Source organism: Rana temporaria, chromosome 5 (genome assembly GCF_905171775.1).
Source record: "Rana temporaria chromosome 5, aRanTem1.1, whole genome shotgun sequence".
Classification (NCBI taxonomy): Eukaryota; Metazoa; Chordata; class Amphibia; order Anura; family Ranidae; genus Rana; species Rana temporaria.
Genome location: NC_053493.1, coordinates 287905067 through 287930233, shown reverse-complemented (window position 1 = coordinate 287930233; position 25167 = coordinate 287905067). Strand labels below are relative to the sequence as shown.

Below are 25167 nucleotides of genomic sequence, written 5' to 3'. Positions count from 1 at the left end.
ATGAAAAGAATTGTTAGTTGCAGCTCTAATTTAAAGAAATAGCAACCTCCTTCTAGTTCGGGGATCTGGGTATATTTATTTTCTCTCCATCGCCCTGGAACTTAACCACTTAAGACCCGGACCTTTAGGCAGCTAAAGGACCCGGCCAGGTTTTGTGATTTGGCACTGCGTCGCTTTAACAGACAATTGCGCGGTCGTGTGACGTGGCTCCCAAACAAAATTGGTGTTCTTTTTTTCCCCACAAATAGAGCTTTCATTTGGTGGTATTTGATCACCTCTGTGGTTTTTATTTTTTGCGCTATAAACAAAAATAGAGCGACAATTTTGAAAAAAAAATTCAATATTTTTTACTTTTTGCTATAATAAATATCCCCCAAAAATATATAAAAAATACATGTTTTTTCCTCAGTTTAGGCCGATACGTATTCTTACCTATTTTTGATAAAAAAAAAGAAAAAAAAAAAAAAAAAAAAAAAATCGCAATAAGTGTTTATCGATTGGTTTGCACAAAATTTATAGCGTTTACAAAATAGGGGATAGTTTTATTGCATTTTTATGAATTTTTTTTTTACTACTAATGGCGGCGATCAGCGTTTTTTTTCGTGACTGTGTGGTGTGGAGAAAGCCTCTTAAGGGGGGAGGGGGCGATTAGGATGCCTAATAACACACAGCTCCTTTCTCTATCTGCAATATAGAGAGTGTCCTGACTTGCCTGGTCGCCCCTCCCCCCTCCAAGGGGGTTTTCTCCACATGAGGTAAGTGAAGGAGGACTGCACTGAGGTAACGGAAGCTATTTAGGGGGGAAAAAAATTACCTTTACAACCCCCTTTAATCCACACACCCAATGAGTGAGAGAATCCTTCAAACAAACCTTAATAAATCCATAACAGTACATGCTATCGAAACAGCGACTTCACCGTTAGAAACACACGGCCTTTGTGGACGTATCGGTATGAAATTTATGTTGATAAACTTAAAAATGTGGGCATGTCAGCGATATAAAAAAGAGGTTGTCTGTGCGTTTCACGGGGAAATCTGAACAATTTTTTACATGACAGTCAATGGAAGAAAATGTGGAACGCTTGTCATTTGGAAGCTCATCCAGCCAAAAGTAAAAGGCGTATCACAAAACTGAGCACATTGCCTGAAACCAGATAAAAATACCTACGTTTTGATGTAGAAATCATTATGTGTATGTTGTTGTATGAGATGTGTGCCAGGTTCCAACTGCCAGTGCCAAGCAGCCAAATGTATAGTACTTGCTCAATATGGATTAAATAAATTAGAATTCTGCATAGCCATAGATATCATAAATAAAGTAGGGCTGTGGAAATTAACTATTAATTCCTCGATTAATCTTTCATTTTTTTGATCGATTGGTACTCACCTCTCCGCCAGCTTCCGGCCTTCAGGGAGTTCCGTTGGAGATCCGGTGACGTCACGGCCACCGGCAGGTCTTGCCGTGTCCATCTGAAGTGCTCCTTTGCTGTGCCTTCATATCTGCATGCTGGCGGGACCTCACTATCTGCCACACGCAAGGGCTGTTACACTTCCCTCTACCACTTCCCTCTACCAACCTGGGATTCTACAAACATCCACTGGGAGTTCTGATAGTTCCCTTCATGGGACATCTACATGCCAACAACTGATGTGAACCTCTCCTCATCTGGAGGCAGCAGTGGTATCGTTGTACACATTTTTATACCAGTATCATACTTAGCTACATGTTTTTATGACTGCTTTTGCTACCGTTTGGTATTACTCGCACCATTTTTACAGTTTATGTAGCTACATAGATTTTATCTCCAGTGCAATATTTATTTGGTTACCTACTTGAAGACTATAAAAGTTGTAATGCTATTCCCATCGACCGCTGCCTTTGTGTGTTTTTTGTATCCTGCTATCCATTTTTCCAGTGGTTGGTAGCTGCACTGGGAATCAGCCTGCAAGGAGATCAGCTAAAAGTAGTTGGATCTGTATGTGCGTTATAATTAATCGAAATTAGTTGATTAATCGATTAAAAAAAAAAAAAAAATCGATTAATCGAACACAAAAATTTGAATCAGTAACAGCCCTAGAATAAAGTGCACAGATCACTTTATATCTATCGCCAGAGCTTTTTTTCTCAGAAAATAGTTGCAGGAACTCAACCACGGCCCCATTCAAATTTCACAAACAGTAGAAGGGTCTTAAAGGGACATTAAATACCAGGATTGCATTACATACAGAATGCAGAGTTCAGGGGGGTTACACACAGAGTGCAGAGCTGTCACTTGTAAACACAGAAACCAGACTTCTGTGTTTACAAGTGATTGTGGTGAGCAGGCACCAAAGGGTCTGAGCCAGAGGTGGTGGAACCGAGTTCCCCCTGAAAAAAAGCCCCGTCTATGGCTATGCATAATTCTAACACCGCATTCACACTGTAACGCGGCGTATTTTGGCTTATTTTGCCGACAAATTGCGGCGTATTTAACCCGCGATTTGCCGCGACAAAACTTTTTTTTTTTTTGACAACACATTGTTGTCTATGGCCGAACGCCAATGCCGCCTGTAAAAAAGGGTCCGGGACTTTTTTTCAGGCGGCAGGCGTTCGGCGTGAGATGTGAACCATCTCCATAGACACCAATGTGAAATCTCCCCTCCAGCGGCACGAGCGTCGGGCGTGAAAACGCCTAGATGTGAATGGAGCCTAATTGTTTTAATCCATATTGAGGCGTTGCGCCGGCGGCAGTAAATTGCCGCTATTTTAGCCGCACCTTACTGTTGATTTCGCAGCGCTGTGTGTGCATGCTGGGGGGGGGGGGCGGCAAAATGCACCTTCGCCTGAGTTGGCAAAAATCCTTGCACCGACCCTGGGGAGAGGAACAGTACACCATGGTTGGGATCAGTGGAAGGAATATTTGGCAGTTGGCAGACTAGTGTCAGTTATCAATGGGAGGAATAGTGAGCACTTCCAAGGGGCAGACAGAGCAAAGGGCCCCCCCAGGGGCCACAGTTTGAAGACCACTGTACTAAATGCAGATTATCCAATGTATTAAAAACATTCCCATATGTAATGAAGCCTTACAGTACAATGTTGTACAGTCAGAGGATGTGCAGTGACACACCATGTAGTCACACACACACACACTGGGAGGGGGTCCTGGCACTGTTTGCAGGGTTTGGTGATGAATGCATTTTGGTGACGATTAACCCCTGGTGTGCCAGTGTGGGTGGAGTAAAGTGTGTTGTGGTGGGATGAGGGTGGTCTGTGATTGGCCGGGGTGGGGGTGTGACATCAGAAGGTAAATAACGGGAGGTGATGGGGATGTAATGGATGACAGGAGGGCATCCAGACCGATCTTTATGTATACATGGCACAGCAATGCGGCATAGGTGGGCGATGAGGACTGATCGGCGGATAAGAATGACAGATCGGCGGATAAGAATGACAGATCGGCGGATAAGAATGACAGATCGTACCTGTCCCGGGGCGATCCCGGACGATGACGGCTCCATCCCTCCGAATCCGGATCTCGGTGGCCCCGGTGATCTTCTTCCTTTTGCCGTCGCCCGGGGCCGCCCGTAGAGCCTCGCAGCACTGGTAGCACACAGCCCATGCCTGCTCCTCATTGATGGGCTGATTGTATAGATCCAGGATCTCCTCCAGAGACAGAGACTCGATCCCGCTCTCTGCCTGGCTGGCCGGAGATTCCGCCATTCCCTCGGTCAGTACATCCCGCCTCTCCTGTGCGGGGAATGCGGCAACCCAAACATCCCCGGCCAGGCGCCTGACCAGCCGAGCCTGGAAGCCCCTGATCGCTGACGTCCTATCCAGGGAAACGTCACGGCGGGGGGCGGGGCCGATCCTTCCGTCTGTCAAGATCATGGACACATGACGTGTGAGTGTCCCCGCCCCCCGGCCTGTCTGTCATCCCCGCTCATTGTCACCTCTCCGGAGCCCGATCCTCCTTTGTTGGTGTATATAGAGGGAAGCGTGCCCTCATCACACCAAAGGGACTCCGTGTTGGCTTGGCTTTTACCTCTTACCGACCGAGCAACACCGGGGCTCATTCACAGATACACGGCTCAGCCATGCTTTTACCACCCCACTTTAATACCGGGCACTTTTACCCCCTGTCACACTTTGAAGGACAATTGCGCGGTCATGCTACACTGTACTCATAAAATTTGGATAATTTTTTTTACACAGAGATTTATTTTGGTAGTATTTAATCACCCCTTGTTTTTTTATTTTTTGCTAAACCCAAAAAAAGACCAAAAAGTTTAAAATATATATCTATTTTTCTTAATTTCCTGTTTAAAATTTTGCAAACTGGTAATTTTTCTCCACTGATTTGCGCTAATGATGGGCATAGATAGGCTACACTGATGGACACTAATAGACAGCACTGAAGGGCACTGATACGTGGCAGTGGTGGGCACTAATAGGCAGCACCGATTGGCACTGTTGGCGCTGCATTGATCATCAGGACACTGCAGATGTCCCCTTTTACCAGTGGCGGCTGGTGCTCAATCTTGTTTGCGGGGGGGTTTCCCAAGACCCCACCCATCCAGCCATACCCACCCCCACGCCAACCAACCACCACACAATCAATCAATCGCCCCTTCGCTCGCCCATCACCCACCAGCCCCGCACTTACTCCATCCAGGTCAAAGACTGTGGGGTAGATCCACAAAAGAATTACGCCAGCATATCTATTGATACGCCGCATAATTTTAAATTTCCCGCATCGTATCTTTGTTTTGTATCTACAAAACAAGATACGACTGCATCTCGGATCGATCCGACAGGCGTACGTCTTAGTACGCCGTCGGATCGAAGATGCATTTTTCCGCCGGCCGCTAGGTGGCGTTTCCGTCTAATTCCGCGCTGAGTATGCAAATTAGCTAGTTATGGCGATCCACGAACGTACATCCGGCGCATTTTTTTACGTCGTTTGCGTTTGGCTTTTTCCGGCGTATAGTTACCCCTGCTATTATGAGGCGTACTCAATGTTAAGTATGGCCGTCGTTCCCGCGTCGAATTTTGAATTTTTTACGTCGTTTGCGTAAGTCGTTCGCGAATAGGGATTTGCATAGAATGACGTCCCCGTCGTAAACATTGGCTTGTTCCGGTTTAATTTCGAGCATGCGCACTGGGATACCCCCACGGACGGCGCATGCGCCATTAAAAAAAAACGTTGTTTACGTCATGGGTCACGACGTATTTACATAAAACACGCCCCCATCACATCCATTTGAATTCCGCACCCTTACGCCACCAAAGATACACTACGCCGCCGTAACTTACGGCGCAAATTCTTTGAGGATTTGAAAAAAAAAAAAAGTTACGGCGGCGTAGTGTATCTTGGATACGCTCCGCCCGGCGGATTGATGCGCCAATGTACGTGAATCTGCCCCTGTGTGTGTTATTAGAGTACCATTTCGAAATAATGCTGTTTTTGTTAAGCCAAAGGTGATTTAAAGAGTCATTGTAATCATTTGATGAAGATTTTTCTTTTGTTTGTTCACTTTGCTGTATTCAAATCGATAACAATATAACATTTTCGTTTCGACCGATTCGAAAAGTTATTCATTTGAACGTTTCGAATCGAAAAGAAGAAAAATCAGTAAATTTGAAGAAAATTCCAAAATACTAATTGAACTAAGCCCTGGTTCACACTGGTGCAATTTGACATGTAAAATCGGTGGCAATTGCCGGCAATGGCACCGGCGTAATCGGTGCGACACCACATCTGTGGCGCTGCACTTATTTTTTTAAAAGTCGTTTCTGTACTACTGTTTTGCGATTTTGGGCTGCGATTTACATTGACATCTGTGCAGAAACTACACAGATGTCTCCAATCGCTGCGGAAATCGGGACTGACCAGCTGGAGTGAAATCGTGCGAGTTCAGCTTCCCTCCCGCAGCCCAGTGTGAACCAGGGCTAAATCAAATAACTACCGTATTTATTGCGGTATAACGCGCTCCCGCGTATACCGCGCACCCCTAAAGTTGCCCCGAATCCTGTGGAAAAAAAGTTTTTTTTGTACTTACAGTTTTGGTGTCTTGCGCGGCGGCCTCGTCGGGTCCGTCTGCGGCTTCGGGTGTCCTCTTCGTCGGGTCCGGCGTCCTTATGCGGCTTCGGGTGTCCTCTTCGTCGGGTCCGTCTGCGGCTTCGGGTGTCCTCTTCGTCGGGTCCGGCGTCCTTCTGCGGCTTCGGGTGTCCTCTTCGTCGGGTCCGGGGTCCTTCTGCGGCTTCAGGTGTCCTCTTCGTCGGGTCAGGGGTCCTTCTGCGGCGTCCTCGCGTCCTCCCCGCTCGTTTCCCGCGCCGAGTTTGAATACTGCGCCGACATATACAGAGCGCGGTACACTCGTGTATTGTCGGGCACGCTCGGCAACTCTCGCGCTGACGTCCTGTACGTCCAGGATGTGAGCGCGGAAGGAGCCGAGACTGCCCGACTATACCCGAGTGTGCTGCGCTCGGTATATGTGCGCAGTATTCAAACTCGGCGCGGGAAAGCGGGTATCAGCGTATACCGCACACCCACGATTTTGCCCTGATTTTCAGGGCAAAAAAGTATGCGGTATACGCCGATAAATACGGTAGATTAAAGCGGAGGTTCACCCTAAAAACATGTATTTAACATTCCATTCAGCATAATTCCAACATTTACACTATGCCGTTTTTTTTTGTTTTTTTTGCTGTACATACCGTCTTATTGTTATTTTCCACGCGGCTTCCGGGTTCTCACTCCCGCGGGAGTACACGTTCCTATGCAGAGGCTAGATGATTGACGCCTTGTGAAAAACTTCCCCCCGGCGCATAAGGAGCGTCACCAGTTTTCCGCAAAGTAGCCAAACTGCTAGTCGGCTCTATACGGTGCCTGCCGTGTAGAGCTGACTGCGCAGGCGCCGTATAGAGCCGGCTACTTTCGGAAAACTGGTGAAACGCCTTATGCGCCGGGGGAAAGTTTTTCACAAGGCGTCAATCATCTAGCCTCTGCATAGGAACGCGTACTCCCGCGGGAGTGAGAAGCCGGAAGCCGGGTGGAAAATAACAATAAGACGGTATGTACAGCAAAAAAAAATACGGCATTGAGTAAATGTTGGAATTATGCTGAATGGGATGTTAAATACATGTTTTTAGGGTGAACCTCCGCTTTAACGAAGGGAAACTAAACCAACTTTTTTTTTTCGTCATGCACATGACTAGGCTGCACCATAAAGAATCAGGAAACAGATGGATAAGTGAAATACATTTATTAAGGATAAAGACACACTAAACAACCAACACCAATAAACCATCAACAAAAAAGTAAATAAGCACAAGGAGATGGAACCCCTAAACACACCTGACTAACTAGCTATGTATACACAGATGCAAGGAACAAACAGGAATAACAGATACAAGGGGACAGGTCTCAGGGTCAAGATTCGGGATACAGGGTCCAGGACAGCAGACATGTACAGGTCTGGATTTCAGGATACAGGGTCCAGGACAGCAGACAGGTACAGGTCTGGATTTCCAGATACAGGGTCCAGGACAGAAGACATGTACAGGTCTGGATTTCAGGATACAGGGTCCAGGACAGCAGACAGGTACAGGTCTGGATTTCCGGATACAGGGTCCAGGACAGAAGACATGTACAGGTCTGGATTTCCAGATACAGGGTCCAGGACAGAAGACACGTACAGGTCTGGATTTCCAGATACAGGGTCCAGGACAGAAGACATGTACAGGTCTGCATTTCCAGATACAGGGTCCAGGACAGAAGACATGTACAGGTCTGGATTTCAGGATACAGGGTCCAGGACAGAAGACATGTACAGGTCTGCATTTCCAGATACAGGGTCCAGGACAGAAGACATGTACAGGTCTGGATTTCCAGATACAGGGTCCAGGACAGAAGACATGTACAGGTCTGCATTTCCAGATACAGGGTCCAGGACAGAAGACATGTACAGGTCTGGATTTCCAGATACAGGGTCCAGGACAGAAGACATGTACAGGTCTGCATTTCCAGATACAGGGTCCAGGACAGAAGACATGTACAGGTCTGGATTTCAGGATACAGGGTCCAGGACAGAAGACATGTACAGGTCTGGATTTCAGGATACAGGGTCCAGGACAGAAGACATGTACAGGTCTGGATTTCAGGATACAGGGTCCAGGACAGAAGACATGTACAGGTCTGGATTTCAGGATACAGGGTCCAGGACAGAAGACATGTACAGGTATGGATTTCAGGATACAGGGTCCAGGACAGAAGACATGTACAGGTCTGGATTTCCAGATACAGGGTCCAGGACAGAAGACATGTACAGGTCTGGATTTCCAGGTCCAGGGTCCAGGACAGAAGACATGTACAGGTCTGGATTTCCAGGTACAGGGTCCAGGACAGCAGACAGGTACAGGTCTGGATTTCAGGATACAGGGCCCAGCTCAGAAGACATGTACAGGTCTGGATTTCCAGGTACAGGGTCCAGGACAGCAGACATGTACAGGTCAGGATTTCAGGATACAGGGTCCAGGACAGCAGACATGTACAGGTCAGGATACAGGGTCCAGGACAGCAGACAGGTACAGGTCTGGATTTCAGGATACAGGGTCCAGGACAGAAGACATGTACAGGTCTGGATTTCAGGATACAGGGTCCAGGACAGAAGACATGTACAGGTCTGGATTTCAGGATACAGGGTCCAGGACAGAAGACATGTACAGGTCTGGATTTCCGGATACAGGGTCCAGGACAGAAGACATGTACAGGTCTGGATTTCAGGATACAGGGTCCAGAACAGAAGACATGTACAGGTCTGGATTTCAGGATACAGGGTCCAGAACAGAAGACATGTACAGGTATGGATTTCAGGATACAGGGTCCAGGACAGAAGACAGGTACAGGTCTGGATTTCCAGGTACAGGGTCCAGGACAGAAGACATGTACAGGCATAGGTGTGCGCAGCCTATTGCATTAGGGTGTGCACCCCAAAGCTCAAACACACATGCATGTGTGTGTATAAATATATAGGGCAATGGACAGCATCGGTGGAGCAGTGGACGAGGTCAGTAGGGCAGAGGTTGGTGTCAATAGTTAATTTTTTTATCTTTTTTTATTATTACATTTTTACAATTGCATTCTTTTTTATAATATTTTTATACAATCTGTTTTATTTCATATTTTACAATTTTTTTGGGTTCCCCATTGGAAGCTTTGGTGAAATATTAGGGGTCTAAACGGGCCCCTGATGTGTCACTTTTGAGACAAAGCAATGGACTGGGGACAAAGATTACCCAGTCCCTTTCTCTGTAGCCAAGCAGCTGGGGGCACACCCTGTGCGCACACCTATGTGTACAGGTCTGGATTTCAGGATACAGGGTCCAGGACAGAAGACATGTACAGGTCTGGATTTCCAGATACAGGGTCCAGGACAGCAGACATGTACAGGTCTGGATTTCAGGATACAGGGTCCAGGACAGAAGACATGTACAGGTCTGGATTTCAGGATACAGGGACCAGGACAGAAGACATGTACAGGTCTGGATTTCAGGATACAGGGTCCAGGACAGAAGACATGTACAGGTCTGGATTTCTGGATACAGGGTCCAGGACAGAAGACATGTACAGGTCTGGATTTCAGGATACAGGGACCAGGACAGAAGACATGTACAGGTCTGGATTTCAGGATACAGGGTCCAGGACAGAAGACATGTACAGGTCTGGATTTCTGGATACAGGGTCCAGGACAGAAGACATGTACAGGTCTGGATTTCCGGATACAGGGTCCAGGACAGAAGACATGTACAGGTCTGGATTTCCAGATACAGGGTCCAGGACAGAAGACATGTACAGGTCTGGATTTCAGGATACAGGGACCAGGACAGAAGACATGTACAGGTCTGGATTTCAGGATACAGGGTCCAGGACAGAAGACATGTACAGGTCTGGATTTCTGGATACAGGGTCCAGGACAGAAGACATGTACAGGTCTGGATTTCCGGATACAGGGTCCAGGACAGAAGACATGTACAGGTCTGGATTTCAGGATACAGGGTCCAGGACAGCAGACAGGTGCGTTTCAGGCACAGGCAGGAATCAGGCTTGCAGGGGGAGTTCTAAAGTCCTGAGCCTTGGTGAAGGGCAGGCTTATATAGTCCAGCAGTCCCACATGAGGTGTGTCTTGATTGTCAGTTAGTATCTCGGCTGGGTGACACCCGCTGGTGGCCACCAGAACTACACCCTTTGGTGCTGAATGCAACAGTGCCACCAGCAGGTGAACCAAGCATTGGCATGGTTCCTGACAGCCAGGCTAGCTGAAGATATCCTGGATATTTCCATTGTGAGAACCCTTTCTGTTACTCTTTCAGCATCAGTAGTGATTCCACCGATTACCTTTAATGGAGAACTCTCACGATAATTTGCATTTGTGGCCAAATTAGAAATAGGATGAAAGGTTTAGCACTGGGAAACACTTTTTGAAAGATAAGTAGTGCATTTTATATTTAACTATATAGATCGAGACAAATAAGGAGGAAAGAGGGACTATGGGCCAGATTCACATAGAATTACGTTACGCTGCGGCGGCGTAACGTATCCCATTTACGTTACACCGCCGCAGGTTTACAGCGTAAGTGCCTGATTCACAAAGCACTTACCTGTAAACTTGCGGCGGCGTAGCGTAAATCCGCTTGGCGCAAGCCCGCCTAATTCAAATGGGGTGGGCACCATTTAAATTAGGCGCGTTCCCGCGCCGAGCGTACTGCGCATGCTCCGTCCGTAAAATTACCCGACGTGCATTGCGCTAAATGACGTCGCAAGGACGTCATTGGTTTCGACGTTAACGTAAATGGCGTCCAGCGCCATTCACGGACGACTTACGCAAACGACGTGAAATTTAAAATTTTGACGCGGGAACGACGGCCATACTTAACATTGGTTACACCACCTAGAGGGCAGCCTTAGTTTTACGCGACGCATCTCTACGGAAACAACGTAAATTTAGAGCGACGGGCAAAGCGGACGTTCGTGAATCGGCGTAACTAGTCATTTGCATATTCTACGCCGACCTTAATGGAATCGCCACCTAGCGGCCGGCCTAGAATTGCAGCCTAAGATCCGACGGCGTAACACAGTTACACCTGTCAGATCTTAGGGCTATCTATGCGTAACTGATTCTATGAATCAGCCGCATAGATACGACAATTGTATCTCAGAGATACGGCGGCGTATCTCTTTTGTGAATCTGGCCCTTTGTTCCAAATCAGGGACAGTCCCTCAAAATCAGGGATAGTTGGCAGGTATGGTATTTGTGTTCACAGTGAATTGATATACACAGGATACACAACTAGAGCTGTATATACTGGAACCCAATATACACACATACAATATTTTCATGAGTGGAACATTTCTGGAAATCGAAACACCGTAACACGACATACTTTCTTGTGCATACAATGTGTGTGGCTTGCACAAATATTATTCTAAAACACTTCTCACAAAGGGAGAAAGGTCTATCCCCGGAGTCATGGACTTGTTCCAGTCCATCAGTTATTTAATTTGCCATAATGTTAAATAGGTTTAGCTTCACTGCCATGCATCTAGCATATGATACAGAAAGTGGTGGCTCCCATCAGAGGCTTCTCACGCAAGCATTTTGCTTCATGGCAGAAATCCGGCACTTGTTCCAATGATAAAACGAGTACAATTGGTAAATACCATAATGTGTTTTTATTTGGATCCTCTGTAGCACTGTAATTATATTAACTGGTTTCTGCCTGCCCACAGTACATTAAGGGCCAGTTCACACCAGATGCAGTTCCGTACACTTTCATGTGCATTTTTTCTGCACAAAATGCGTGCACAGTGGGGTAGATTCAGGTAGCTTTGCCCCTTTTTTTACGAAGTCCAGCGCACCGTTTTGCCGCTGTGCCTCCGTAAATTTCCTGCGCTACGCGCGATTCACGGAGCAGTAGCTCCGTAAATTGCGTGTGCGCTCCAGAAAACTGCCCGGCATAAGGGCGCGTAATTTAAATGATCCCGTAGGGGGCGTGGATCATTTAAATTAGGCGCGTTCCCGCGCCGAACGTAGTGCGCATGCTCCGTCGGGAAACTTTCCCGACGTGCATTGCGGCAAATGACGTCGCAAGGACGTCATTTGCTTCAAAGTGAACGTGAATGGCGTCCAGCGCCATTCACGATTCACTTACGCAAACGACGTAAAATTTAAACTTTGCAACGCGGGAACGACGGGTATACGTAACATTGGCTGCCCCTGCTATTAGCAGGAGCAGCCTTACGCGAAACCCGACGTACGTAAACTGCGTACGCAGGGCTCGCGTAACGTTGTGAATCGGCGTTAGTATGCAATTTGCATACTATACGCTGACCACAACGGGAACGCCACCTAGCGGCCTGCGTAAGAATGCAGCCTAAGATATGACGGCATAAGGAGCCTTATGCCAGTCATTTCTTAGGCTGCAGTCGGCGTATCGAGGTTCCTGAATCAGGAGCATTCGATACGCCGGGGGAAGTAAGCAATTGCGCTGCGTAACTATGGTTACGCAGGCGCAATTGCTCTTTGAATCTACCCCAGTGTTTTCCATGTATTCCAATGGCTCTAGTTCACACCATGCAGTGAGTTTACGGTCAGTTTCTGCACCAGAAACTGACTGCATGGTGTGAACTAGAGCCAACTAAAGCCATTGGAATACATGGAAAACACTGTGCATGCATTTTTAATGCAGAAAAAATGCACACAAAACTGTACGGAACTGCGTCTGGTGTGAACTGGCTGGATGATGAGCAGGTGTTGGACAAAAAAATAAATGCAAACACTACATGATTTGCAGGTGTGCAAATGAGTGCTCTGCCGGCTCTTATGTAAGGGGGACTGTGGGGACTCTGATGTGGATTCAGATGTAAAGGGGGAACTATGTAGACTCTGATGTCAGGAGGGACTCTTGTGATTAAATCCATATGATTACAAATGCTATTTAATCACAAAATATATGTATAGTGTTAATAAAAAAATGGTCGTGCGCCACTAAAGTGTTCGGGTTTGGCTTGAAGAAAAGGTGGCAACCCTACCTTTGTCGGGTCTTTATTCCTGTGTTCCTATTAGGGAGAGTTTCCCTCACTTCCTTCACCAATAACACAAGGACAGGAAATTGGGGAAAATCTCTCCAGTGGACACAGAGCACTGCAAACACTTGTATAGCAACTTCCTCCGGTTAATTTTTATTTTTAGACTAGTGTGCATATTTGTAAAGCAGGTAATCCAACATTTAATGCAGGTGAATCATCCTGGCTGTTGTGTTTTAAATGACAGTGATTGATTCACAATTAGTACATTTTTGGTTGAAGTCACATTCACTGGTTGTGTGTCACCGGACAGTGACACTTGTCCTCACTTTCAAATTTCCACAATAGGGTCACAGTAATACATTTTAAATCTACCCACTCTATACAGAACTAAAAGAAGAAGAAAAAAAGAGTTGTCTGGAGTTCTTATTTTGTATGGTGCGTGTTTGAATCCCCTTTATTCTTTATGCTGTTACTGTCTATCAACTGGAAATGTACAGCACCATCTGCTGTCCACCGGTGGTTCTGCAGCCAGCAAGCAGTTATTTTTTAAACCTTCTTTTGTGCTCAGTAAACAGCTGCAGCATCATTGGCTTACAAATTCTACACTTATGGCCAGTGCACACGATCCGAAAATCGGACGGATCGTTTTTTTTGCATGCTAGTCGCATATCGAAAATGGGGAGGTTACTAAAGTTACAAAAATTCTCGTACGACAGAATAAAAAATCGGAAGTAGTGTCATGTGTTGTAGTGTATTTCTATTGTACTTTCGGATGACAACTGTACTGATTAAATGAAAATCGTACGATCTGCTATCATATGAGAAAATTTTTCGTGTTTGTCTGATCGGATAATATCGGATAAACTGTCGTGATCGGCTCCCGAAAGCTCTGTACTAATGATCTGATTATTGTACTATCGTTTCGAAAGCGTCCGATTTTCGGATCGTGTGTACGGGCCATTAAGCCGCTTTCACACATGCGGACTGGACCATTTGTCCGTTTTTTATCCATTCATTGACGGATGAAAAACAGATATCAATATCTTCACAGTGGCACTGTCATTGATCGACTGTTTCCTGATATAGGGAAAGACGATCAATGACGTCACACGTCCAGCCCCACCCCCCTACAGTTAGAACACATATGAGGTCACACTTAACCCCATACAGCGCCCCCTAGTGGTTAACTCCTAAACTGCAATTGTCATTTTCACAGTAATCAATGCATTTTTATAGCACTTTTTGCTGTGAAAATGACAATGGTCCCAAAAATGTGTCAAAATTGTCCGATGTGTCCGCCCTAATGTCGCAGTCACGAAATAAATCGCTGATCGCCGCCATTAGTAGTAAAAAAAAAAATATATTAATAAAACTATCCCCTATCCCCTAACTTTCGTTGAATGGAACAGAGTGCCGCCGTACGTGCTGAACGTAACCGCGCTTTGCTAGAGCATTTTGAAAAGACGATGGTGTGTAGGCAACGTCGGTTTTTAAAATGAAGTTTGAAAAACATAGTTTTTTTTATCACAAAAAATGACCGTGTGTACGCGGCATGAGAGTAGCTCCCCGTCATGTCTGCCTTGCCTGTGATTGGCAGTAAACAACAGTGGGCAGATTCCAAAGCCGCTATTGGATCTAATGGGGAAAGAGCTGTCGGGTGCTGCCATTGCGGGTAAGGGTACCCGGCAGTGTAGCCTTTCCGCTCCACGCTGGGAACCCCACTGCACATGCGCTAGGCCCGCTCCTTTCTCCTACTGGCCCAGCAGCCGGGGGAGGAGGGAGCCCCAGCCGTGATGTCAATATCCACAGCTGAGGCTCCTGGAAGTGGGAAAGGATACCTGTCCTGTCCCCCCCCCCAAAAGTTGGCACTGGAGGCGGGGAAGAATCAGATAAGCGGGAATGTTCCACTTTAGGGTGGAACTCCAGTTTAACTATTGCAATAAGAAACTGTCAAGAAGCGATCAAACTGATTTAAAAGGGCTGAGATTGAAAATATGGACAACACCATGAGGTTATCTTTCTAGTTTTTTTTAGCTTCCTTCAGTGGTACCAAGAAGACAGCAGCTAGTAATTTGGGGCAGCGATAGTCAGTTTCCTGCACAGCTGCTACAGAGGATGTAACTTGCTTAGATGCTGCATGAGGCGTGGGTGAGACGGAATAATATTAGCCTTCACACCAGGAATCAACAAGGCTTTTCACAGCTGTGCTCACGATAGGAATCAACATCAAATACTTTGCAGGGATAAAATGTAGGGCTTAGCTGTACAGATGGAAGTGCAGTGAGCTTTTCATGCCTATAGTCATAATTATATAAACACAAAGGGGTTAAAAAATCTAGAGACACCAAGCATCCATATTATTTAACCTAAGGCCTGGCTTTTCCTCTTCGGTTCTTTGTGGTTAAGGGTAGATTGGGCTGAGATTTTAGAAGAGGTTAGAAAAACAATAGATTTCCACGTTAAAAGTTATTCTTTTCACCCTTAAATTATAAGGCTACATTCACATGGCCGAACAGGGGCGGGCAGGGACAGGATTTTCATGGCATTGGGCTTTTCAGATCTTGGGCTGGACATCACGGACCAATTAAACAGCAATTTTCCAACCTGTGCCCTACCGTTAAGGGGAACTCAGACTATTATGCATGTGCCCAAATGTGCATTTTAGTTGGTAGAATTTTGGCATGCCCATTCTCCATTTTCAGCAGCCCTGGAGAGGCTATTTTATAAAACATTTCACTGATGCATGAGAACAGCCAGGGCTGGCCCTACCATGGGTCCCGGTGGGCCCATTGGTCCTAGGCGGCACTTTAAGAGGGGCAGCAAATTGAAGCCCACATTTTCTTTTTCAGAAGTTTTGTGTGCTGGGGCACCGCTACCAGCACACATCAGTCAGGGGCGCCGCTACCAGCACACATCAGTCAGGGGCACCAGAGCTGCCCCCTCCTTATTGGCCAACTGTGTGGATTAGGGGCAGCCTGTGTCTCCCCTCCCCCCGTCCAGGCGGGCAGATAGTGCATCCCCAGCTGTGAACGGGGCTACATGTGGAACACAAAGAAGCTGAATTGTCCCTGGAGCCCGTGGCCGCACACTCGGCCTCATCGCAGTTGCCCATTCAGCTCACGGAATGGCCGGGGGCAGAGACTAGAAGTCAGCTGACTCGTGAGGCCTGTAGTGGGAGGGGCTGGAGGAGACCCCATCTTCTGATCCTCAGCATGGGTGTCACTGCTGCCGCAGACACCACAGAACCAGAGACAAAGTAAATACCACTACCTGTGATCCTATCCTCCCTGCCCTGCCACTAATTCCCCATCCCTTCCCAGCACTGCCACTGATCCCCATCATTTCCCAGCACTGCCACTAATCCCCAGCACTGCCACTGATCCCCATCCAAGCAGTGAGCGGGGCTGCATGTGGGACACAAAGAAGCTGTGTTTTCCCTGGAGCCCGCGGCCGCCCACTTAGCCTCTTCGCAGCCGCCCATTCAGCTCACTGCCACTAATCCCCATCCCTTCCCAGCACTGCCACTGATCCCAGTCCCTTCCTACCACTGCCACTGATCCCAGTCCCTCCCCATCACTGCCACTGATCCCCATCCCTCCCCAGCACTGTCACTGATCCCCATCCCTCCCCAGTAATACCACTGTCATATACTACCCTAGCCTGTCCATATACTACCCTAGCCTGACCCTTTGAATTGAGCATAATGGTATATAATAACATTATGCATATAGACAAAATGCTGCCTCCTGTAAATCTGACTTCCTGATAAATGCTATTTTAGTTTTAATTATCATGATTCAAAATAATGGATGTGGATGCCTTTTGGTGGGCATGAGTTTTTTTTTTTTTGGGTGGGGGCAGCATTTTATTCTTGGACCCAGGCAGAACAATGTCTTGGGCCAGCCCTGCAATCAGCCATGTCAAAAAACAACACATAAAAATTCCCAGCTCACTAACCAGCCAGCCTGCAACAAACCAAATTGACAAATAAGGGTATACAATTGCTTTAAGACATTTTTGCCTACAGGTAAGCCTATGATAAAGCTTACCTGTAGGTAAAATGAATATCTCCTAAACCTGTACGGCGCATGCGCTGTGAAGGCCTGGGTGAAGTTCGGGGAGACGCTGCCGGACCTTGCCAGGAAGAAGGCTCCCGCAGGAGTGACGTAATCACGGCTCCGGCCACTCACAGCGTCAGAGCGGCGAACCCGGAAGAAACGCAAAGGGAACATGTCAGCTACCTCGGCGTGGACCGGGATCAGATGCCGAGGCCTCATTCTAAGGTGAGTATTTCATAATGAATAGTTCACATTAAAATCAGGGGGTTTAGTTTGCACATATTTGCAAATATACTGTATGTGTAAGCTGCAGGGCCACTTCATAGCACCCTAGTGTACTGCAGGCCTAACTGGACAACCAGCAAGAGCACAAATGTATCCAGTACGTCCCCTCACAAATTAATCAACAGTAAAATTGGCAACCTCCCCAATCTGCCCTGCAGCTTATGCAAATATTTGCATGTGTGCGCAAAGGAAACCTCTGGTTTTAACGTGAAGTGTTAGACAGGACAATTCGGTTTGTTGCAGGCTGGCGGGTAAGTTGACCTGGAAATTTGTATTTGTTGTTTTTTGACATGTCGTCCTTCTATGCGCCCCTTGTTGTAAAGACCAGTTATAGGTTTGGGTGGTTGCCATTTCTTTGTACTGATCAGCAATAGCGTTATTAATAACCGACAGGTAGAGTGCATAACATTGATTATCTTGTTACAATGGCATCTGGAAGTAGGTGGGATATATTAGGCAACAATGGAATATGTTGTAACTGAATTGTAGATAAATAGAAAAAGACTATAGAGTCTAAGACTAGGAGAAAGTGGACTTTGTAGGCACCAGATTTTTAGAAAAATATAAATAATTTTAATTTAAACAGTACAGTAGCACAAAAAACACTGAACAATTGCTCAATATATGATAAAGAAAAACAAAAAATACAGAAAAATACACAAATAACTCAATTCCTATCCCTTTCTGAAAACACCGCTGATAGCCACAGGGCTAGATGTATGGAATACACAGTAAGCGCTGGGTGGCGTTGTAGCTTCAGGAGGTGATACAGGATGAGTTGATAAAAAGTGGGGTTCAGCTCAACATGTTTCGCGACGTTGTCGCTTCTTCGGGAGCTTCTAGGTATTTAAAAGACAATACAATGTTGCCATTAGAGATATGAGTGTATATAAAACATAAATAAATACAATACAATATTGTTTTACATTAGGCATATTGTACATCTATACATACAGGCCTCTGAGCAAATTGAGAAGAGCATTAAACTGTGACCATGATACTCACCGAGAACCGGTGTTAAGTAATTTTGAAGAATGCTCAGCAGCGTCCAGAAATTGGATATATGGTCAGACCATTTACCTTTGGAAGATGGAATAAAAATACCCTGAGTCACAACCACATTGACCATGCACCGCCGGGCAGATTAGAACCAGTTGGGGTATCTAAGAATGGGTGGTAAACAGAAGTAATGGGTCCAACACTGATTTGGACCATGAAAAATAAATGAAGAGCGAAAATTAGAAAGAATAAGGAAAAAGGGCTGGTGTGAAAAAGATATAAAACAGTATATATAATTGTTAGGCTAGTATGGCATACCTTAAAAGAGGTATGAGGACCTAGGCCTTCAGAGGACAGTTCCAGGGACTAGAAAAGGGAACACCCTTGGAGAGTAAATATTAGTAACTGAATTGTATATGTTTGAAAGCAGAAAAAAGGGGCAATTGTAAGGAACTGAGTTACTTTGACACAAGCCAAATTGCAATGGCTAGATTACTGGGTCAGAGCAACTCCAGAACTGCAGCTGTTGTGAGATATTCCCCGTCTGCAGTGGTCAGGTACTACCAAAAGTGGTCCAAGAAAGAAAAATTCATGAACCAGTGACCGGGTCATGGGCAGCCAAAGGGTCATTGATGCACATGGAGAGCAAAGGCATGCCTGTGTAGTCCAATTAATAGAAGAGTTACTGTAGCTCAAATTGCTGAAAAAGTTAATGCTGGTATTGATAGAAAGGTGTCAGAACACATTGCCTTTTTGGGTATGAGACTGCGTAGCCACAGACCAATCAGGGTGCCCACAGCCAAAAGCACCTTCAATGGGCACGTGAGCATCAGAACTAGACCATGGAGCAATGAAAGACAGTGGCCTGGTCTGATAAATTCAAAAATGGTTTGAGAAACACAACAAGTTTAAGGTGTTGGCCTCCAAATGATCTAGATCTCAAATCAATCGAGTATCTGTGGGATGTGCTGGAAAAACAAGTCCACCATGGAGGCCCCATCTCGCAACTTATAGGACTCAAAGATCTGCTACTGATGGCTTGCTGCGAGATACCACAGCATACCTTCAGAGGTCTAGTTTAGTCTATGCATTGATGGGTTATAGTGGGAAATAGTGTTGCCAACTGTCAGTATTTTTATTGGCATTTAGTAAAAAAAAATGGAACTCTTCTCCTGCTAGTAAATGCCAGTAACGGAAAAGTTGCCAGTAAAAAATATGGCTGTGATGCTCGGCACTCAACTGTGCATGCGTGTCTCAGTTCCAGAGCCTGCCAAGACCATCCGAGTGCCTGCTATAGTGTGATCAGGTGGCACCGACAGAGGATGTGCCTGAACGCGTTGTGCGAAGTCATGGTGCAAGGGAGCCAAGCAGAGCGAGTGAATAACTTGTATAGCGCTACACATGCGAACTAAATCGCCTCAAGGCGCTTTTCATCCGGTGTTGTCCTAATCCTTCAGAAGAGGTGGGTCTTAAGTTTTTTCCTGAAGGCCTGATGGTTTTCTTCCATGCGGATGTCTGTTGGTAGAGCGTTCCATAGCCGTGGTCCTTGGACTGCAAATCTTCGTTCACCCTTCGATTTTTAGTTGTACTTGGAGATGTAGAGGAGGTTTTGGTTAAATTATCGGAAAGTGCGATGGGTGGTGTAGTGTTTTATTTTCTCGCATAAGTATTGAGGAGCCTCAATACGAGCAGAGACTCGTCTGCAGGTTTGCGGGATGGGAGCAAGGCCTTTTGGCAGGGAGTGGACTGAAGGGACCACGTGGCATGGAGAGACACCGTCACTGTGACTCAGAAGGGGACGTGTCGAGTCAGTGAGGTGTCATCATCATCTGGGCTGCTGCTGAGTCAATTTCATGTGTGTGTCGCCCATTCAAATTTCTTGTCCTCCCGATTCCTGTCCCTGAGCTACTTACTTACTATAATGAGAAGAAAATAAGAAATATGTGTTCCGCTCCCAACCAAAAAAAAATTTAAGTCATCAGCTACAAATAACGCAGCTGCTGACTTTTAATATTAGGACACTTACCTGTCCATCGATCCTATGATGTTGGCACCCCAGCCGATTTTCCAATTGGCTCTTGAGTAATACTGCCGCCATTCGTAGTAAGAGAAACTGGCAGTGAAGCCTTTCGGGTTCACAGCCTTGTTCCCTACTGTGCATGCACAAAGCACGTTGCGCTTTCTAACTGGCCGGCGGTGAAGAAAAGTTGAGGGGGGCCGAGGTTGAAGCGGCAAAGTCTCCCGGAAGTGGGCGACAGGTACCTGTCAAAAAAACAGGTACCCGCTCCCCCCCAAAGGTGCCAAATGTGGCAGATAAGCGGAGATTCCAATTTTGGATGGAACTCCACTTCAATGACTACCTTAAATCACATTGCTAATTACATATCGTACTTGCTTGTAGCCTAAATACTGAAATTTGCACTTAAAACTGTACATTTTGAACTTTTGGGAATGCCAGTAAAAACCTAGCTGTGCCAGTAAATTGTGGGTGTTGCGTCAGTAAATTTAAATCTGGTAGGTTGGCAACACTGGTGGGTAGTTATATTTTTATGGCTGATCAGTGCATGAATCCCACTGAGATACCGTATTTTCCGGCGTATAAGACGACTTTTTGCATCTAAAATCATGCCCCAAAAGTCAGGGGTCGTCTTATACGCCAGGTACCTGTCTGTCCACGGCGGCCATCCATTATTCAAAAGCCGCGCCTCCTCCTCAGACTGTTCCGTGATAGACGGAACACTAATTTTCCCAGCAGAGCCTCTGTTCAGTGTTCCGCCTATCAAGGATGCCTTCTCATCCTCGGCCTCGGACGAGAGGACATCCATGATAGGCGGAACACTGGACAGAGGCTCTGCTGGGAAAATTAGTGTTCTGCCTATCACGGAACAGCCTGAGGAGGAGGCGCAGCTTTTGAATAATGGACGCCCATAGCCTGAGAAACTCTGCAAACAGGAGAAGGTAGGAAGATCGTCGAGGCAGGCATACTGGCACAGTGAGGCAGGCATACTGGCACAGTGAGGCAGGCATACTGGCACAGTGAGGGGTCGTCTTATACAGTGAGCAGATCCCAAAACCAGCATTTTAGCTGGAAAATTAGAGGGTCGTCTTATATGCCCAGTCGTCTTATACGCGGCAAATACGGTACCTTATATAATGAAAAGTATTTTACATTTAGAGTGGTGTCAAAAGAAGATGTAATCGCCAAGCTTGCCAGGTACCAAAAATAAGATAAAAAGCTTTTGTTTAACTAGTAGAACCACTAATCAGGGACCGAGTCATTTAGCAATATATACTTCTAACAGCAGGAATTTAGATAGAAATGAAGACTTAATGATTTTTACGAACATACTCAACTGAAGGTAAGAAAAAAAAGTGATGTTTAAAATAGCTTCCTAAAATTCAGGAATCAAAAAAGGGAGAGCAGAAAACATTCTTCTCTACAAAGATGATGTTACATGGTACAGTATAAAAAAAACAAGACAGAATAAGGTCATGTCTGAGCTTATACTATTATTACTTGTAATTATGCTTGTCTGTCATTGCAGCCAGTTGCACTTGTGTGAAAATATTTCCTAGAGTTCTGAAGTGATTGCCTTAAAATGAATTGAAGAGCAAATTTTATAATAGGATTAATATAATGGACTCTATTATTTTACTACAGATGTGCATTTTAAATGAGGTGGTCTGCAATAAGAGCAGAATACTGACTTAGCAGCCCCCATATTGATCAGTTGTGTAATCCTCTGCACTGCAGCAACAATGCACATCTATATTCAGTTGAAGAATATACTGTATGCTGTATGCAGTCAAAGTTCCTGATGTGCTTGCAATTTGGTACTCTGAAGAATTACACTTAGATATGGTCGTAATTTGTGATAGGCAAGCATCTGTTTTATACCCATGAATGTGCTTACTAACAGTTTGTGCAGGATTTTTTTCCCTAACATTCATGTAGCTCACACAAGCAAAACACCTTTAGCCCAGATTCACACTTCTGCGGGATTAAAATTGTGCGAGTTCAGCTGAACTTGTATATTTTTATTCCCGCTTGTCAGTCCTTCGGAGGCGATTTCAGAGTTCCTGCACAGATCTCAATTGAAAAATCGCACCCAAAGTCAACTAAAAAGTAGAACAGAAACTACTTTTAGGAATCTGTGTGGCGCCGCAAAGTCGGAGTCACACCGATTGGGACGGTGCCATTGCCGGCAATAGCTGCCGATTTGGCATGAAATTTCACATGTCAAATCGCATCAAATAATCAAAGTAATTGTAAACCTCAGACATGAAAAATGAACAAAGCATATCCTTCTATAGTGTGTACTTGTAACAGTCACCACCGTTTACGATTTCCATTTCACCAACCACGACAGCTTATCCGACACTCCACAATCCAGCAGACAGGACCCATTGGATTTTCCCCAGAAACGACACACACAGCTCTGTTACTGGTTCCAAAATGAATGAATACTTTTATTGGTAAAACTCAGTCTTTTATACACCAAAAAGCATGCTGCAGTAATCACAGGGACAATGAAACTCTCCACCCCCTACATCACACAATGGGGCTTCAATTACACATTCAGATGGGCTAATTACTAATCATTATCCAGACAGCCTGGCTCCGCATTTAGAGGAGGTAATTACTACAGTTGACAGGTCACATTCCACATCTTATCATCAATAGACTTTTCACACAAAACAGTGTCATTAGCATACACAATGAAAGGTCTTGGGAGCCAGGCTTAATTAGCATCTCAACAGTTTATGTTAAGCATTAAAGGAGACAGACACTCTTGACCTGTTTTGGACAGAATTAACAACCTGTAATATTCCACGATCCTGCAATACATGAATTATCATTAATGTCCCATCTCATGTAATCCGAGATATCAGTTCTCAGTCATCCTATGCCCAAAAGGGACATAGGATGACCCTAGACCCAAGAGTCATTAGTGAAGCTGGCACAGGAGTACCCCCCATCCTTCAAAAGTCTCTGGGTGTCACGGCCATTCCGTTACAGTACTTGTCTCAATTAAAATCAAGTGTCACTTATGTCTGCCGTTTTGTTCCCCTGCGATTAGCATGAATAACTTTGAACAAGTTTTCCTGACACCAGTGTTAATTTCGTCGACTAAAACATTTTAGTTGACTAAATAAATAGTATTTTAGTCGACTAAAACTAAAACAACCGAGATGACCAAAATACAACTAAAGCTAAAATGGCATTTAAGTCAAAAGACTAAAATGGGACTAAAACTAAACAGCCATTTTAGTCAGAAGACTACAACTAAATAGAAATTTGACTTCAAAATTAACACTGGTCTGTAGTGCATATTCATACCTCAATACCATAAATAATAACATATCAGATTTTTCACTCCAGCAGTATATAATGAGTTTGGAAATTGTAGAGAAATGTTAACTAATGCAATAAAATTTAATTACATCTATTTGATTTTAGGCAAACGACGTAAACAATTCAAATTTCGAAGCGGGAACGACGTCCATACTCAACATTGGCTGTGCCTCCTAATAGCAGGAGCAACAATACGACCAAAACTACTTACGCAAGCGACGTAAAAAAACTACCACCGGGCGCACGTACGTTTATGAATCGGCGTAACTATTTAATTTGCATAATCTACGCCAAAAACGATGGGAGCGGCACCGAGCGGCCATCGTGAGAATGCACCCTAGGATACAACGGTGTAAGAAACTTATGCCAGTCGTATCTTAGGCTAATGTCGGCGTATCTTGCTTTCTGAATACATAAAGAAGATACGCCGGCGCAGATTTGAATTTACGCGCTGTATCTATGGATACGCCGGTGTAAATTCTCCCTGAATCCGGGCCAGTATTATATCCTACGAAAGTCAGTGGAACCCAGTGGCCAGAATCAGGTATTTTCCCCATTCACACATTATCAATCTGGAGAAACTATAGCCTGAAAAAAAACAATTTTGCCTCATTCGCATATAATAAAATTACATGCAGATTCGATGGACAAACATCTATGCGTTATAATACGCTACTAATATTTGTAAGTTCACCGTAACTCCCAAGCTACTTTGAGACTGTAATTTCACATGTCACATATAGAAATCACCAGCTACTGATCAATATGTTTTTTCCAGGATGTTGTTTCAACAGACGTCAATCAATTTCTGTCAACAGGGACTGCCACACACTGATCAACATTTGGCTTGTCTCTCCTGAACCAGATTAGGCACTGTGGGGAGTACCTTTCTTTTACTCCATACCTGGAAATATTGGGTTTTCGACAAGCTGCAGAAGCATATTGCAACAGCAGGGTAAAGCGCTTGAATTTTTTCTATGATGTCTGCTATCTAGCAAACCTGTTACTTTGTCAAGTGCAAGCCGATTGTAGGTTTACAGGTATACACCTCCATTACAAGAAACCCTACAGGATATTTTATATTTTGATGAATACAAGAGAAATGTAAATGCCCAATGGTGTGAATAAGCACAAATTGGATGACAGAGAAAGGTCATCAATGGAGTCGCAGGGATGTATAACCACTTCCAGATCAGCTATATACCCATACGTCCCTGGGACTTAAAGTGGTTATACCGGGATGATGCCTGCAACTGTACCGTTTTTTCAGAGACAGTGATCAGCTCACTTGTAAAAGCAACCCTATTGAATAACTAGCCACTGGATTGCTTCTACAAGCAGCGGGAGGGGACGTCCCCCATCTTCTGCGGTTTTCCTCAGGCTCACCAGTCCGGCAGACCAG

General features: G+C 45.3%; 1 protein-coding gene across 4 annotated transcripts in view; it reads right to left on the bottom strand.

Annotated features, from left to right (window-relative positions):
• The window catches only part of SPIRE1 (spire type actin nucleation factor 1), a 259646-nt gene extending 255801 nt beyond the window's left edge, over positions 1-3845 (bottom strand). For 2 of the 4 annotated variants that reach the window (XM_040353933.1, XM_040353935.1), the window contains exon 1: positions 3463-3844. In XM_040353933.1, coding sequence (XP_040209867.1) covers positions 3463-3700 — 238 coding nt within the window. In that variant the 5' untranslated portion in view covers positions 3701-3844. Of the gene's footprint in view, positions 1-3462 lie in introns of all 4 variants that reach the window. The other 2 variants (XM_040353932.1, XM_040353934.1) reach the window with 2 other exon arrangements.
• Positions 3846-25167: the final 21322 nt, after the last annotated feature.